The sequence below is a fragment of the Urocitellus parryii genome, chromosome 11 (genome assembly GCF_045843805.1).
Source record: "Urocitellus parryii isolate mUroPar1 chromosome 11, mUroPar1.hap1, whole genome shotgun sequence".
In the NCBI taxonomy this organism is placed as follows: domain Eukaryota; kingdom Metazoa; phylum Chordata; class Mammalia; order Rodentia; family Sciuridae; genus Urocitellus; species Urocitellus parryii.
The window spans coordinates 25850436-25865338 of NC_135541.1; the positions used below are offsets into that span (position 1 = coordinate 25850436).

Consider the following 14903-nt stretch of genomic DNA (forward strand, 5'->3'; position numbering starts at 1 on the left):
ACAGCTAAGAATCCTTCAGTGGATTAATTCACTGATAAAGTTAGAGCCCTCATGATCCAGTCACATCCCCACCTCTGAACATTACAAGCCTTCACCACATGAGGCTCTGGGGGACGTTCCAGATCCAAACTATAACAGATTACACTGCACTGAGCAGTTGCTCCTTATACTTTCTCTCCAGCTCCTGAAAACCCTAAACTTTGTCATAAGCATGAGGGTGAGGATGAAGCCAGCTGAGGCTCTTCACAGTTGCTGGCTCTCATGCTACTTCTTACTGCCCCATATGGTGCAACTGCTAGGCTCCCCACTGTCCAGCTGCACCACAGCAAAGCCCTTTGAGGGCAGAGAATGGATTCACACAACTGTCCTGCTAGTCAGTTGCTGGGACCTTGGGGGCTTCTGGAAGCTAGCCTGTTGTGTAGGATTGCTGGGATTAGAAGAGCTCTTAGGGACCGTCTAGTCCAAGCTCCTCATTTTATGTATGTGAAAATCAAGATGGAGAGGAGAGTGATCTGCTCACTGAATGCAGACTGACTTAACTGTTAACTGATTAAAAAGACACTGGCATCTGTATTGGTTTTTATTTATAAACAAATTGACATAAAATAAGTCCAGATGGCAGCAGGAGCAGCTGAGCTGCTGACTTGCTTACAAGGAAGCACAGGACAGCGAGGAGGCAAACATTCCAGCCTAGAGACCCTCCCCCAACCACAGGGCCTTTTTGGCCTATAATCATTAGACCCAATCTTCTGCAGCAGTTCTGGTGAGGGTAAGGAACTGTGGTGGAGACCATGTGGGAGAGCTCCCATCCCGCAGGAGGGCTGGGGCTACAAATGGCCCACTGGGGGCAGAGAGAGACAGACAGTATGACCCTCTCCTCCCCATGGGAGCACGTGGGTCTGTCCATTCCAAAAAGAAGCACCCTAGGCAGTGTCCTCTGAAAAGGGGCTACACCCATTGGGGGCCTCTCTGGGACCAGGGCAGGGTAGTATCCCTACTCTCAAAACCCAGTGTCTGGTGCAAGAGAAGTATTACCCAGAGTGTCTGCCCAAGTCCAGAAACAATAAATTAGCAATAAGAAAAGATCTTTTTTAAAAAAGGTAAAGGTTTGCACCATGAGTTTGTGGAGTCTGGGATCTGGTGGGAAGGCAGGCACTGTGGGGCAGTGGGATGCCACACCAAACCCGGGAGGAGAGCGGCAGGGTAGGGGGGTCCAAGGGCTCTTCCTCTGCCACTTGGACGGTGCTCAGTCTAAATTCCTGGTGAGAGGATAGCTGGCTTAAAAAATAAATAGAGGGGACCTCAGAGCCATGGCAGGGCTGAGGGGAAGAGCAGCGCCAGCCCCAGGCCCATACTTGCCCCTCCTTGGTCCTTCATGGAAGGACTCATCATGGCAAGAGGGGTGGGGGTAGCAGTGGTGGCTCCACATAGCCTCCTGGAGTCCTGGAGTGGCCTGAGCTCCAGTGAGGTGCCTAGGAGCAGGCTGGTAGCCTTCTTCCAAGGAGAAGAATGCCCCATCTGCCCGACCACTCCATTGTCTAGGCTGTGCCTCCTGTTCAGAACTTGCCCTGCTTCAGCCGGTCAATGTGGAAGGAGAGCTTGAGTGCAGGCCCCAGCTTTAGACCCATGTACTTCATCATCATGTCACTGCGCAGCAGAAGCAGGGCCTTGCCATCGATCTCCTGGAGATGGGGGTAGGGGGGAGGTGCTATCAGAGGCCTAGTTGGTCTGACTGCCCCACGTTCTGATTAAAGGCCACCCACAGAAGTGCCAACTGCATGGAGTATGTCATGCTGCTGGGACACTGAAGCCTTCCTGTTCTCCCCCTTTGCCTCTGAGCATCCCTCTTCCCCAGGCATTGACTACCAAGCAGTCGCTTAGATCCTCACACAAGCTTGTACTGTGTCCCTGGGAGGTGGTTCCCCACCCTCCAAGCCTAAGACCCAGCTCAACTCCATCTCTTCCAGGAAACCTCCCAGTCTGTGTACCTGGCCTGTGTTTATACTGACCCTCAACTGCTATTCTGTGACTCATCAGCTCTCCTGAGCAGCAGAGACTCCTCTGTGTGAGCTGGGCCAAAGCAGAACTCACTGAACAGCTGCATGCCCTTCAGGCCTGTTCTAGTCACTGTGAAAACCTACCTGGTGTGAAAGACATAAAGGAGCAGTGACCTACTCTAAGTGCCCAAAGAAAGAAAAGTATCAAGCAGCACTGGCTGAGGAGATGCAGGCTTGAGACCCAAATCAGGAGTATGGTCAGAGCTGGGGGATCAGGGGCAATGCTGCCATGGAGCCAAAGGGTCACTTCAAGAGATGTTGAAGGCTCACAGAGGAGCAAGTAGATGATGGGGGACTGATAAGGTGTGTGTGTGGGGTCACTTGCTAGGAATTCTTTAAAAACTGGGCTAAGGCCCCTGATTCTCATGCAAAGGCAGGTGGGAAAGCAAACTTCTGGGAAAAGGGACTGAGGTCCCTGTGCTTGAAGCTGAGCCCCAGTCCACAAACCCAGCAGGAATGTGGCCAAATCATCCTACACTAATTGAATAAAGTGGACATAATGCCCAGTTGTCAGTCTGAGACCCCAGATTCTGTTTCTATGTTTCTATGGCATCTCCTGCATTCTGTTTCAAAGGACCTGGAACAAATGGATAGCTAATGCCCTTTAAAAGTCTACAGGCTACAGTGGCAAAATTTCTAGTACATGAGAGACGTTAGACAGAGGCACCTACATGTTTTCGAAAGAGGTCAGCATGGGGTCCAAGCTGAGGATCAGCTTCCCGGACAAACTGCATCACGTCCTCGACTGTCCATGAGGAGGGGTCCCGGCTACTCAGTCGAGAGGCTTCCCGGCTTTCCAGGTATCGGTCAGACCCTGCAGGAGAGGAAGGCGCCTACCATAGCGGGTGGGTATGTCCTCACCACTCCCTGGGCATACTCAGTGGCCTTGCAGGGGATGTGCTCGGCGGCAGTCGAGCATGAGCAGAGGGACTGAGGCAGCCTTGGGAGTCATGAGTTTTTCCACAGAAGGAAAGTCAAATTGACTTTAATAGAGGACCTTGTATGCCACTAAAAACCACTGGCTCTTCTCAGTGACAGGTAGGTTTGAGCAGAGGAGTGATACACACCATCTCAAAATCAAAAGGATCCTTTCAAGGTCCATGTGGATGACACATATTAGAAGGGAAGGAGTGAAACAAGAGACCAGTTAAAAAAGAAACTATAAAAATCCAGGCAGGAGACAGCTATGGTCTAAACCAGGGTGGTGGTGGAGAAAAGTGATCAGATAGGTGATCAGTATTCCAAATTATAAAGAACCTCACCATTGTCAGTTCAAGTCACCTTTAAAACAACCCTTGAAGGAGGTCCTTGCCATCTTTAGTTTAAAGAGAAGGGAACCCAGGTCCAGAGAGGTAAAGAAACTTGCCCAAGACCATAAAGCTAGGAAGGAGATGCTTTAGTGCCCTGGCTCTGTCTTCTACTCGCATTTCTGCAGATAGTTTATCTCAGGCCCCTGCTTCTCACCCTAATATGTACAACTGGTGGCTGCCCTTCAAGGAAGGCTGCTTGTCTCTGTGACTAACTGAGGCAGGTGAGGCACATCCATAAGAGACCAGACTAACAAACCCATAATTAATCTGGATTAATGAAAGAAGATGGGATAGACTCAATATCTAAATTCTTTGAAACAAATAATTCTAGAGCCAAATAGAATCCTCTAGTCTTACAAAGGTTTTCAGGGTCAAAGAGGTTTAGACCATGACCTGGCAGACAGACTCACAATGTGTTCCATAGGAAGAGTGGAGATCCTAGGAGGCCACAGTGCCATCTGAAGCCAGCGTCATGAGAGGAACCTATCTCAAAGCACCACCCAGAAACAGGCCTTGGGGAAGACAACAATCACAGAAAATCCCTACATACCTGGGGAATGATTTAGTTTCCAAAATGATTCCATACCCCTTCTTTCATTTGATCCTTTTAACACTCCTGTGGAAAGACCAGGTTGGTATCAGCAGCATATCTATTTCCCACATGAGGAATACTTTGCATATGGGAGACCTGAGAGGTGGGACAACTTACCCAAGTCACAAGGCAGAGGAGGTGAGGCTAGAATCAGCTCTCAGCTCAACCTCTACTTGAGGTCTCTTTCTATCCCATTTTGCCACCTGGCTGGGGTGGGGGTGGGGAGATACCACAGGCTTCTTCTCCTGACTCAGTCTTCATGAAAACTCTCTTTCTCCCCAGGTCACCTTTCATTGCTGATCTTGCTGATGGAGTCTATTTTTTTTCATACCTCACATGTCCCTGGGCTGGGGGAGGCCAAGCTGGGGGTATGGAGGTGGCATATTCCTGCTTCCCCAATCTAAGATCATCCACCTATGAAATGTTCTTCAGAGGCCAAAAATGGACCTAATCATCTGCTTTTCCTGGTCACAGTTATATAACAGATCTCTAAGTTACTACCCCTTGTTAAATGAAGACCTTTTGGTACTTGCTCACACTTTCTGTCCCACACCAATTCCTTCCATTATCCTTAGAAGTGATCCATTTAACTACCATGACTCCAGCGACTTTCACCTCTACTCTACTTCAAATTCCTACTGCCAAGGCCACTGTCTGGTTCTTGCCATCACTTGGAACAAGTCTACTTCAGAATTTTATTTTTTGGTAGTAGGAATTGAACCTAGGGTCCTTAACCACTGAGCAACCCACTCAGATCTTTTTTTTTTTTAGACAGGGCCTTGCTAAGTTGTTGAGGCTGGCCTTGAACTTGTGATCAGTCTCCAGAGGTACTGGGATTATAGGCATGTGCTACCATACCCAGCAACTTCAGAATTTTAAACATTCCATTTGCTGACACCAACCTCTCATCTTTGTAACTCTCTTGAGACTTACACGTTCAGTACAAGCATTGCATCACATTCTTCAGCATTGTCCACAACCAGTAGCTGATGACCTTACTCACTCTCCTTCTAGCTCCACTGATTTCCTTACATATGCTCCATTCCTGCCCCATCTTGCCTTACTAGCTTAACTTAAAACCCTATTCTCAAACTGTCTTTTCTCATTCCATATCTAGATTACTAATAACCACAGAAGAAAACCACAGCTCTGTAAACTGGCATTCTATTTCTCCAAGCATAGTTGGGCCCCTGATGTTTCCTGTAAATCCTCCCTTACTAGATCCATTTCTCCTAGACTGGTCCAATCTTTCAGCACTCCTAAGCCCTCCCCTACTCAGCCCTCTCTTTGTCCACTGATGGACATGATCTTCCTTCTTACCCTAGAGAAGGTGTATTCCCCCCGGCTTAAGCCTGAACCACCTGTCTATGTCTTTGATTTTTCTTCCTTCCCACTACCTGCAAGGTTTTCTCCTCTTCCCTATATTCTTTTAACTTTTTGGAAAGCTCAAGTTGTCTACTGACAAACATGCTTGAGTATTCCCACTCTAAAAGAACTTCTTTTGAATTATAGGCCCTTGCTGACCCTCGAACTGGCTCCCTCTGTTCCTATTTTTCCATGGTTGGTTCTCTTTTGGTGAATGGCACTGCCTTCCCTCCAGCCACCACAGACAGACATCTAAACCTGGAAGACATTCTCCACTCCCTCCTTTCTCACAATCCTTAGCTCTGACAACATTTATCTCACGGATAACTTTCTTTTGTTTCTAAACCTCTTTCACTGATTCAGGCTGTTTTCATTCTGGTTGGCCCACTCTTGTAAATCTGGTAACTGGTCTTCTAGTATGTCCCTCCTCAAGTCCATACACAGTATAGAAGGCAGAATCCTGCTGGAAACACAAACTTGGTCTATGCCTTGTCTCTAAGTAAAAGCCTCTGGTAGCTTCACATTGCCTGCAAGATAATGTTAAAACTTATGGCATGGCATGTAAGGTCTCCAGTGATACATGCTCTGACCCTTCCAGGCTTTGCTCTATGAAGCCCTGTTATCACATTTATGTTTCAGCAATATAAAACTGCACACACTTCTGGGGCCACCCATATTATCTCCTATCCCTTTGTCCTTGCATATCTCCTCTTCCTGGATCCCTCTTACCCTTCATGACTATTCACACAGTTTTAGACAAGGTACCACTTGCTCAAGGAAGCTTCCCTTAAATGCCAAGCTGGATTAGGTGTCTCTTCTCGCAGTTTCCATACTATTCAAAGCATATCTGTCACTGCATTCGATATTGTTTTATAATTATCTTTTTAAGTGTTTGTCTCCCTTACAAGACAAAAAGTGATTTCTTTTTTATATACTCCCACCAAACACATGGAATGAGTCTTTCCTGTTTCTTTTGTCTCCCAGTCTTTGGCTTTTAGTTTCTACTATTCTCAAGTTAACCTCAGATTCCAATTGCTTTCCAGGTGCCTGATATCAAGCATAATAGTGGGTTCAGCCCCAGTCCCACCACCATACAGGGGGCAACAGAGCTAGGTTCCCTCTGGCTTCCCAGAGTTGAGGAGGAAGGAAAAGAGGAGGGAGGGAGGGAGACAGAAGGCCCCAAACTTTGGTCATCTTACCCCTGGAGCATAGCCTGCGTACGGCTGAGGCAGTGCTCTGTGGGAGGCCGCAGGAAGGAAGCAAGGGCCGGTACCCAGAAGTTCGAAGATTCTGGGAGGTACTGACAAGGTTGGTAGGATTCAACGTAGAGTCCATTGAGTCTGTGTGTGGTGCTAAGGACCGGGCCAGACTATTCCCCAAGACAAAGGTTTCACCTGGAAAACAATACAACCAGGAGTAGAGCAGGGGTGAGCTTTCAGAGTGTTGGTTCTCAATACCAGCTGAGAGGGACAAGAGGCAACAAGACATAAATCCTTGGCTGGGACTCAGGAGACCTGTGTGTCAGTCATGGCCCCAACTCTCACCAGGTGTCCTTAACCAAACTCAGTGTCACATTCTGGACTTTGGCTTGCTTAAAGACTCCTCTTCTTAGACTGGATAGTCTTTAAGATTTTTTTTCTGCCTGGATGTCCTAAGATTTTACAGATAAAGAGAAAAACTTTATTTAAAAAATGGAGTCTCTCTAGCATGGAAGAAACTGCCTTAGTCACAAGGTGCTCTAGAGCAGGGATAGGGGTGCCACTAGCTATCACCAGAAGGGATACATTTGCTCAGAAGAGGGTCCTTTAGAAGCTGACCTCTGCTGAACCACCAGGACATCTCAGAAATGATGCTTGATGCCCAGTTAAAGGCCTGTCTGTAAAGGATCATCTGCTCCTACTTTGTTCCCTCCGTTTTTATTTACCCTGTTCAACAGAAACTTTCCAGGGAAGCTTGGGTTGTACACTGGGGAAAGCTTGGGCTTGGAGATGAGGATCAGGGTTAGAATTTGACTCTGCCACTTGGCAGAGTGCTTCCCTGAAAACCTGTCTCCTCACCTATACCATGGGAAAGCCATCTACATAAGGGGTAGCCTTACAAGGGGCTGGAGAATGTCAGAAATGAATGGCTATGAAAGCCATTGAAAAGGAATCTCACCCTGATGTTTCTATACCTGGCCCATGTCCCAGCATCAGGCAGCAGCATGCAATCACAGCACTCAGGAACCCAAAGCTGACACCCTCTTGTAACCAGCTTCTACCTAGGCCAAGTTAGTTCTTCAGCTCTGTCCACTGCATCCTCTGTAGGGGGAGGGGGTCCTGGGTACCAGACCATATCAGTGTTCTTCATGATTTTTAGAATCAAGTGTGTGGATAATGCTTGGGATTCATTCAGGGACTCTGATAAACAATAAATTTGTTTTCTGACACACAATAAGACCTCACTGGCAAGATGATTTAAAATTTTAGGACAACTTCCTAATACCTAAAACTGGTCAGCGATCATGTGCTCAAAGTCGAATCTGGCATCAGATAGCTTATTCCTCTTCACAGGGAGGTTAATTGTGGATGCCCTTTCCTAGGAGGAGTTCTGAAAGAAGTCTCTGAGGCTCCAGGATCCCTACACCATGCCTACTTTTTTTCTGCAGATGAGGCTTCTGATTTTCCAGAAATCTGTAGCAGTTCCACTTTGAGACATGAACCAACCAAGAAGTGGGAGACCTGGATTCTACACCTGGCTTCTGCCTTTCACTAGGTATGTTATCCTAGGCAAGTTGCTTTTGTTCTCTGAGCACCAGTTTCCTCATGTGTAAAATTTGGGAAAACCATTCTGTACTACAGAGAACATTAAAATGAGAACATGGAAGAGGTTGTGAGAAACTGTTACTTTGTTATTATTCATAGTTGGAGCAGCAAATCAAACTTTGAAAAAAAATTGTTTTGATCTAATTTCTGCAGTTCTCAGTAGAGTCACCTCACCCTTCCAGCCATTCAATAGAGTCACATCACCCTTCCAGCCATTCCACCCTTCCAGGCCTGCTGCTGTCTGCCTCAGAGGCCAACAGCTGTGACACATGATCATGACAACAGTGCCAGTGCTCACCAGATGCGATGCAGACCAGTGGGAATCTCTTTCTTTCAGCAGCACCAAGGATGCTGAGATCTGGATTGTGATTTGAGGGGTCTGAACATCTGGATGGTGGCATCTGGACTAGGCAAGATCATTAAATCTTGTCCTAATGAGATATACTAGAAAAATTAAGCATCATGCCAAAGCTCTGAGAGGCCCTAGACATTTTAAGGCTGATCTTATGGGTCCTGCTGCTTTTGGGTAGGACAAGGTCAGGGTAGAAGACCACAGCGATACTTTCCAATTGTGCTCACAGAATCTGTGGATCCTCCACAGGGAGGCTCTGGGCCTCATTCCAGTTTCTATTAATTTTTATACACTGGAGGCTAATGTAATCTTACCTTTGCAAAAAAAAAAATTACTACTAAAACAAGTTTCACTGGTTCAGGTATCTGAGGTTAGGGCTGGAAGATGAGTTCTACTTCTAGAATGATCATTTGTCAATCATCAGTGCCTTTTTCTGAGATTCAGTTTGCCCATCTATAAGATGGAGATGAAAAATCTTTAGTCTTCTACGATCAATGTAAATTAAATTTATTGTTGCTATGCTGGAGACACGACAGCAATCATCATTCAACAAGTAGTGGAATGATGCTGCCACTCTATTGGGTACAGGGAAATAGGCGGGGAGGCCCTTACCCATGTACTCACTTTCAGGGAGAAGCAAAGTGACTTGAGAATTAAATGGTGGAGAGGAGACTAGAGATCATGGCCATGGGGAAAGGGCACGGGGAGGCAAGTGTTCTGGAGAAAAGTCATGGGAGACAAATACCCCAATGGCAGCTTGGGCAGGGAACAGGGCTACAGATAGCTTTTGTTCTTTTGGAATGCAGAAAGTAGAACAAGGGGCAGGAGTTAAAAGAAGGCAGATTTCAGCTCACAAAAGGAAGGCATTTTAGCTGGGTGTCGTGGCACACACCTGTAATCCCAGTGCCTTGGGAGGCTGAGGCAGTTCAAAGCCAGCCTCAGTAACTTAATGAGGCCCTAAGCAACTCAGTGATATCCTTTCTCAAAATAAAAAATAAAAAGGGCTGGGGATATGGCTTAGTTGTTAAGTGCCCCTGGGGTTAGTTTTTGGTACAAAAAAATAAATAAAATAGGCATTTTAGATTTTAGTCTGAAAATAAAATCAACTGCCAAAAAAAAAAAAAAAATGAGCAACCTGTCATTGGGAGTATTTAAGCAGAGGTCAGAAAAGCACTCAGTGACCTCTACGGCATTTTCTACTTCTGAGGTTCAAGGATTCCATGTTCACACCTACCTCTCCCCTGTAGAATGAACTGAGTGAGTATGGAACTAGAGCTGTGGATCTAAGAAAATTCTCAGACCAGCACAGGACTTGGAGATACAAGCACAATCCTCGTGCAAGCTGAAGGTGTTAAAAAGCATCCCTTTCTGAACCATGTGGCCCACATCTTCTCCTGCCTATTCACCCATAAATCCTGTTAAATACCATGTGACAATTAAAGTGATGGACACTGAGAATGGTAAACACAAGACTGTTATTCAACTCATGAAACTTTTAGTCTAGTGAGAAGGATGAAAAAAAATGCAGGTAAGTTAAAAAATTAACTCTTATAAATATCACAAAGGAAAGGAATGGGGCATCCAGCCAGACAATAACAGGGGAGTCCTTTTAGATGAGGAGACCAAGTTTCTCCCTTACAAACTTGATGTTTAAGCTGGTCTGCAGAAGAGTACAGCCATCTGGGAACTGCACATGTGGCAGACAATGTGCTTCGATTAACCACAAACGTGTGATTCCTGAAAACTCTTGACAATTCCATGAGGAAACCTACGTGGTGATGAGAGGCACCCTGAGAGACTTCATAGTTCTTACTTGGCTTTAATCTCGGTGAGTCTTGGGATTTGGGCAGAAGAACCACTTTATCACTAACTCTGGAGATCAGGATGGCAACTAGAAAGAAAGGCACAAGAAACTCATTGTCCTGGAACATGGGAAATCTCAAAATAGCAGACCCACAGGTTAATTCTAGATGGACTTCAGTTATAGCTAAAAAATAGTTACTGCTAAAACCAACAGTTGGTGGGGCCCATCACTATCAATTTTTAGGGGACCTGAAGGAGCCCCTCTAACTTAGTCTACATAAGACTTGTCCTTGATTCAGTAAATGTGGTCCTAAAAAAGGGACTCTGCTCTAACACTGACTTCCCCAGAAATCTTCTCCCCTTTCCTTTCAACCCAGTAATTGTTCATCACAACTGTCTATGTCAGAATACCTCAGGTCCATGCTCTTAATCACGTCCACATCCCACATCTCTCCCTTTCTCAGCTCTTTGAGCCCAGGGGTTGAGTCTGTTTCATCTCTGTATTCCTAGAGTCCAGTATAAAATCTAAGACAGAATGAGTATTTAATAAATGTTTGATGACTTAAACAGCTGGCCTGGTCCCTCAAAATGTCCATGTCATGTCATGGAAGATAAAGACAAAAGAACTACTGTAGTTAAAGGAAGCTAAGGAGACAGCACAATGAAATGCAGTGGATGATCCTTCATTGGATCTTGGATTGAAAATAAATAGCTATAAAGGACATCACTGGGACCACTGGGGAAAATTATGATATAGATTGCATATTAGCCAGTATTTTCTTATTTCTTGCATTTAAAAAAATATTTATTTTTTAGTTGTACACAGTACCTTTATTTTGTTAATTTATTTTTATGTGGTGCTGAGGATCGAACCCAGGGCCTCACACGTGCTAGGTGAGTGCTCTACCGCTGAGCCACAACCCCAGCCCCAAATTTCTTGCATTTTTTATGTTAAATTCTTATTTTAAAGAGAGATAGACAAAGGTATTTAAAGGTAAACTTTCTCATCTGTAGTTAACTCTCAAATGATTCAGTAAATAAACACACATACATATGCATACGTGTGTGTGTATATATATGTATATATATGTATATATACACACACATATATAATATACATACACAAAAGTGTATATATATTATAGAAGACAAAAGTTTGTATATACTCATACAGGAAGAGAAAAAATAAATATTGCAAACTTAAGTGATAGTACAATGAGAAACCATGAAGGGTGCATGGTTTCTCATTGTACTATTTTTTACAAGTTTTCTATAGGTTTGAAAGTTTTCAAAATAAAATAATGAGAAAGTAATTGTCTCAATTTAGGAATTTAGACAAGGAAACTGAATCCAAGATGAAGTCTACCTGAGCTTTTGGTGGCTGTCTGCCATGTTAGAAGTGTACAACCAGTTAGGCCAAGATCATAGTGGTAGGGTACTGTGGAGACAAGCTGGAAGGGAGAGAGCTCTAGTATGCACCCAGAAAACATAGGTGGTACCTACAGATGTCAAACTAGTAGAAATATGTAGTCAGGTACACGGGCAGGAGTGATAAATATCAAATCCAAAGGGCAAAGCAAAAGACAACTCTTGTACCATTAAGCTCAGTTATCAGAACAACACAAGAACCAATAAAGGACCAGGAACAGAGAAAAGGGTCACTAAAGCAGGCAAGCAAGCAAGATAATTTATGAGGCACAGAGGAGTTAGGAATCCAGGCAAGGCTCTGACTTTTCTGAGCACAGTTAAAAGGCTCATTCAAGGAAGCAAATAGAAACCATGGTGGGAGCAGAAAATTTGATGAGCACCCACTATAAGGAAATTGAGCTTAGAGAGTAAACAAGGCCACAGAGTTGGCTCTTTATCTGTCTGAAAGTGGGAGACGGGAAAGGAGACAGAAAATGAGAAAAATGACACCCTATTCATTGTCTCTTTCTTAGCTGGTAGAGCAGGAAGAGTCTGGCTGAAGCTTGCTCCTCTTATCTGGTAGATGAATCAGATAGAAGTAAACTGGAACAGAATTCCCAGGAAAGGTCATATTCCAGTCCCAAACCACATTCATGACTTTAGGCCCAGTTTCTGAATGCTGCTGCCAGTATACTTTTTCAGAGTTCTTAATGACAGTATTCCACTTAAAAATTCTGAGATCCTATTTATTTCAGAAGCATTTTTGTGGACAAGCTACCCACTCTTATGTATCCCTGCTTTTAGAATCAGGTAGGCCCAGCTTTCATGATAGAAATGCAGCTCAGAATTTCTCAATAGCTGCAGATATTTAAAAACTTGCCTTTGTTTGTACCAACTCCACCGTGTCTTGTGCAACATTCTAACTGCAGGTAAGAATACCTTTTCTGTTCTCAAAAAATCTAATGCTGAAAGGAAGCAATCTAGAGCAGGTTGGGTGAGAAGTTCATCCTGAAGAAAAGAACCAGACATGAGGCACAGACACGGCTGCAGGGACCAGATGGTCTGACGCCCACAGGAATATTTACAATTCAGCTATCTTTTGTCCCACCTGCAAGTCATACAAGTAAGGCTCATTTGGGTGCAGAAGTATAGATGGGGCAGGGGAGAAAAGGACTGGGCAAATAAATGGTCACTTCCCTGAGACATTCTCCAGAAGTAGCACTTAAGTCAGAAGTGGTCCATTAAAACTACACTGAAAGAAAGAAGAGAGAAGACGCCTCAGGAACAAGCATTGAGGGGCACCTTTCAGACCTGTGCTTTCTTTCCCAAGGGTAGACAGCACAACCCCATACTGACCACACCTCTTCTCAGCTCTTCGGCTTGGGACATGGTCCACAGATGTCTTTTAAAAGGCCTTTCTCCCTTTCAACAGTGACCTACCTTGCTATGTTAGGCTGAGCTTTCCTTCACCCACTCTGTTCTGCGTCCTGAACTCCAGATTAGAGATGTGAGTTCCATTCACTCTTCAACCTCTCTTGGAAGTGCTTAGTCACTGACCTAGCCACGTGGCATCCGCTTTCCCATTGTGAGTCTGGTATGTTAAACTAAAAAAGTTATTTTCCGGCCTAGTTGGAAATAGCAGGAACTTGAATTGACTTGCTAGACTGGCAGTGCTAAAAGAGTTAGGGCCATGTGCCAAAGGAAAGAATGGATGGCCAATCACCAGGGAGCAAGTTTTTCAATCTCCAGCCTGAGACTAAACCTTCCTGCTGGCGAGAAAGAGCTGTGTTAGACCTTTGCTGCCAGCTTCACCCTGGGAAGTACACTGTGATTTCACAGTGGTTCCAAATGCTGTTTGGAGCTCAGAAGGGGGGATTTATAAGCCAGCTTTTCCTAGGGATAAGGGTCCAAAGGAAAGAAGAGTAATCAAGAACAGAAGACAAAATCCTAAAGCATAAAGATATTAAGAAATCAAAACCTCCCAGATGTGTTGCAGATGTGGACAGAAAGATGTCAGGCTAGCAGGTCTGAGAACTGGCCCTAGAAGGTGCTGCTGCCAGTCCTACCCCCCTCTCAGCCCAGGTCCCATCCCAACTCCTACCTGGTAGGTACCTGTCGTGGCTGTGGCTGTACTCTGTGGCAGTGAGTGATAAGTGAGTCTGTGTAAAGGGCTGGTTGCCAAACAGATTGTCACTATGAAGGTTGTGGCAGAGCTTCTCCAGGAAGCGGAGGACATAGGTGATGCTGTTGACTGCTGGGAGGTTGAGGGTGTGCTGTTCTCGGTCAAACACGGCTGTGGAGTTAAGTAAATAGAACCATGCACGTCAGCCGAGCAGCACAGTGCAGCATGGTGCAGGGCAGGGGTTGTCCAGCCAGCTGCTGTCTTGGGCTTACCTGGTTACACAAAGGCAATCAGTGCTCAGGCTGCTCTCTCCCTCCCTTTCCCTCCCTCCCTGGAGGGCTTTGATTTTTGCCTTCAACTCCAAAGGGCAAGCAATAATGGGAGTGGCCAGGCCAAGTCTGTTGCACCCTTAGGGCTCTGGAATGATTTCACTCAACCTGTGAAAACAACTGTGAACATAATTCTATCTGCTCCATCACTTGATTGAGGCTCTTCCAGGAAATCTGTTCATTTAGGAAGCTGTTTTCACAAGAATTGCCCAAGAACAGAAAAGCTGGGCAGAAGAGGAGAATATAGCCATCACTAGCAATGGCTTGGGTACACAATTTCCAATCTATATAAAAGCACTGAATTTTGGCAACATTTGAAACTGTTTCACGATTGATTTTATTATACTTCCTATTTCTACTAAAAATATCAGCATAAAATTTGAAAAGCAAAAGGTCTGAGTATATGGCTCTGAAGGCAGTGAATAAATGGAGACTTGGGTATAAACAGGTCACTCTCAGGAACCAGCAGGGTTAGAGCAGCTAAAGAGGAGGTAAAGGTCAGTCCCTTCAGGTTACTGCACAGAAGCAAATGAGAGGCTTGAGAGTGGCCTAGCCTCAGAAGGGACATGGGCTTAATTTCCCAACAGTTTCCAGCCTTCTAGAACATTTCCCTCCCTGTCTGTCCTCATCTTCCATGAAGTCAATTACTCCCTAGCATGGGTTCCCACACTATTCTCTATTAAAAAACTTGTCACAATTAGCTGTTTTGATTCTTTCTTTCCCCCTGTGCAGACCTGAGTCTCTTCTATTATTCCCCTTTCC

General features: G+C 45.1%; 1 protein-coding gene across 11 annotated transcripts in view; it reads right to left on the minus strand.

The window, feature by feature from the left end:
- Nucleotides 1-569: 569 nt before the first annotated feature.
- The window catches only part of Scmh1 (Scm polycomb group protein homolog 1), a 187710-nt gene continuing 173376 nt past the window's right edge, over nt 570-14903 (minus strand). For 7 of the 11 annotated variants that reach the window (XM_026412897.2, XM_026412906.2, XM_026412896.2 and 4 more), the window contains 6 exons: nt 13792-13983; nt 10294-10371; nt 6524-6718; nt 3918-3983; nt 2729-2871; nt 570-1682 (listed from right to left, as the gene is read on the minus strand). In XM_026412897.2, the coding sequence (XP_026268682.2) occupies nt 1557-1682; nt 2729-2871; nt 3918-3983; nt 6524-6718; nt 10294-10371; nt 13792-13983 (800 nt within the window). In that variant the 3' untranslated portion in view covers nt 570-1556. The remainder of the gene's footprint in view (nt 1683-2728; nt 2872-3917; nt 3984-6523; nt 6719-10293; nt 10372-13791; nt 13984-14903) is intronic. The other 4 variants (XM_077791071.1, XM_026412900.2, XM_026412901.2 and 1 more) reach the window with 2 other exon arrangements.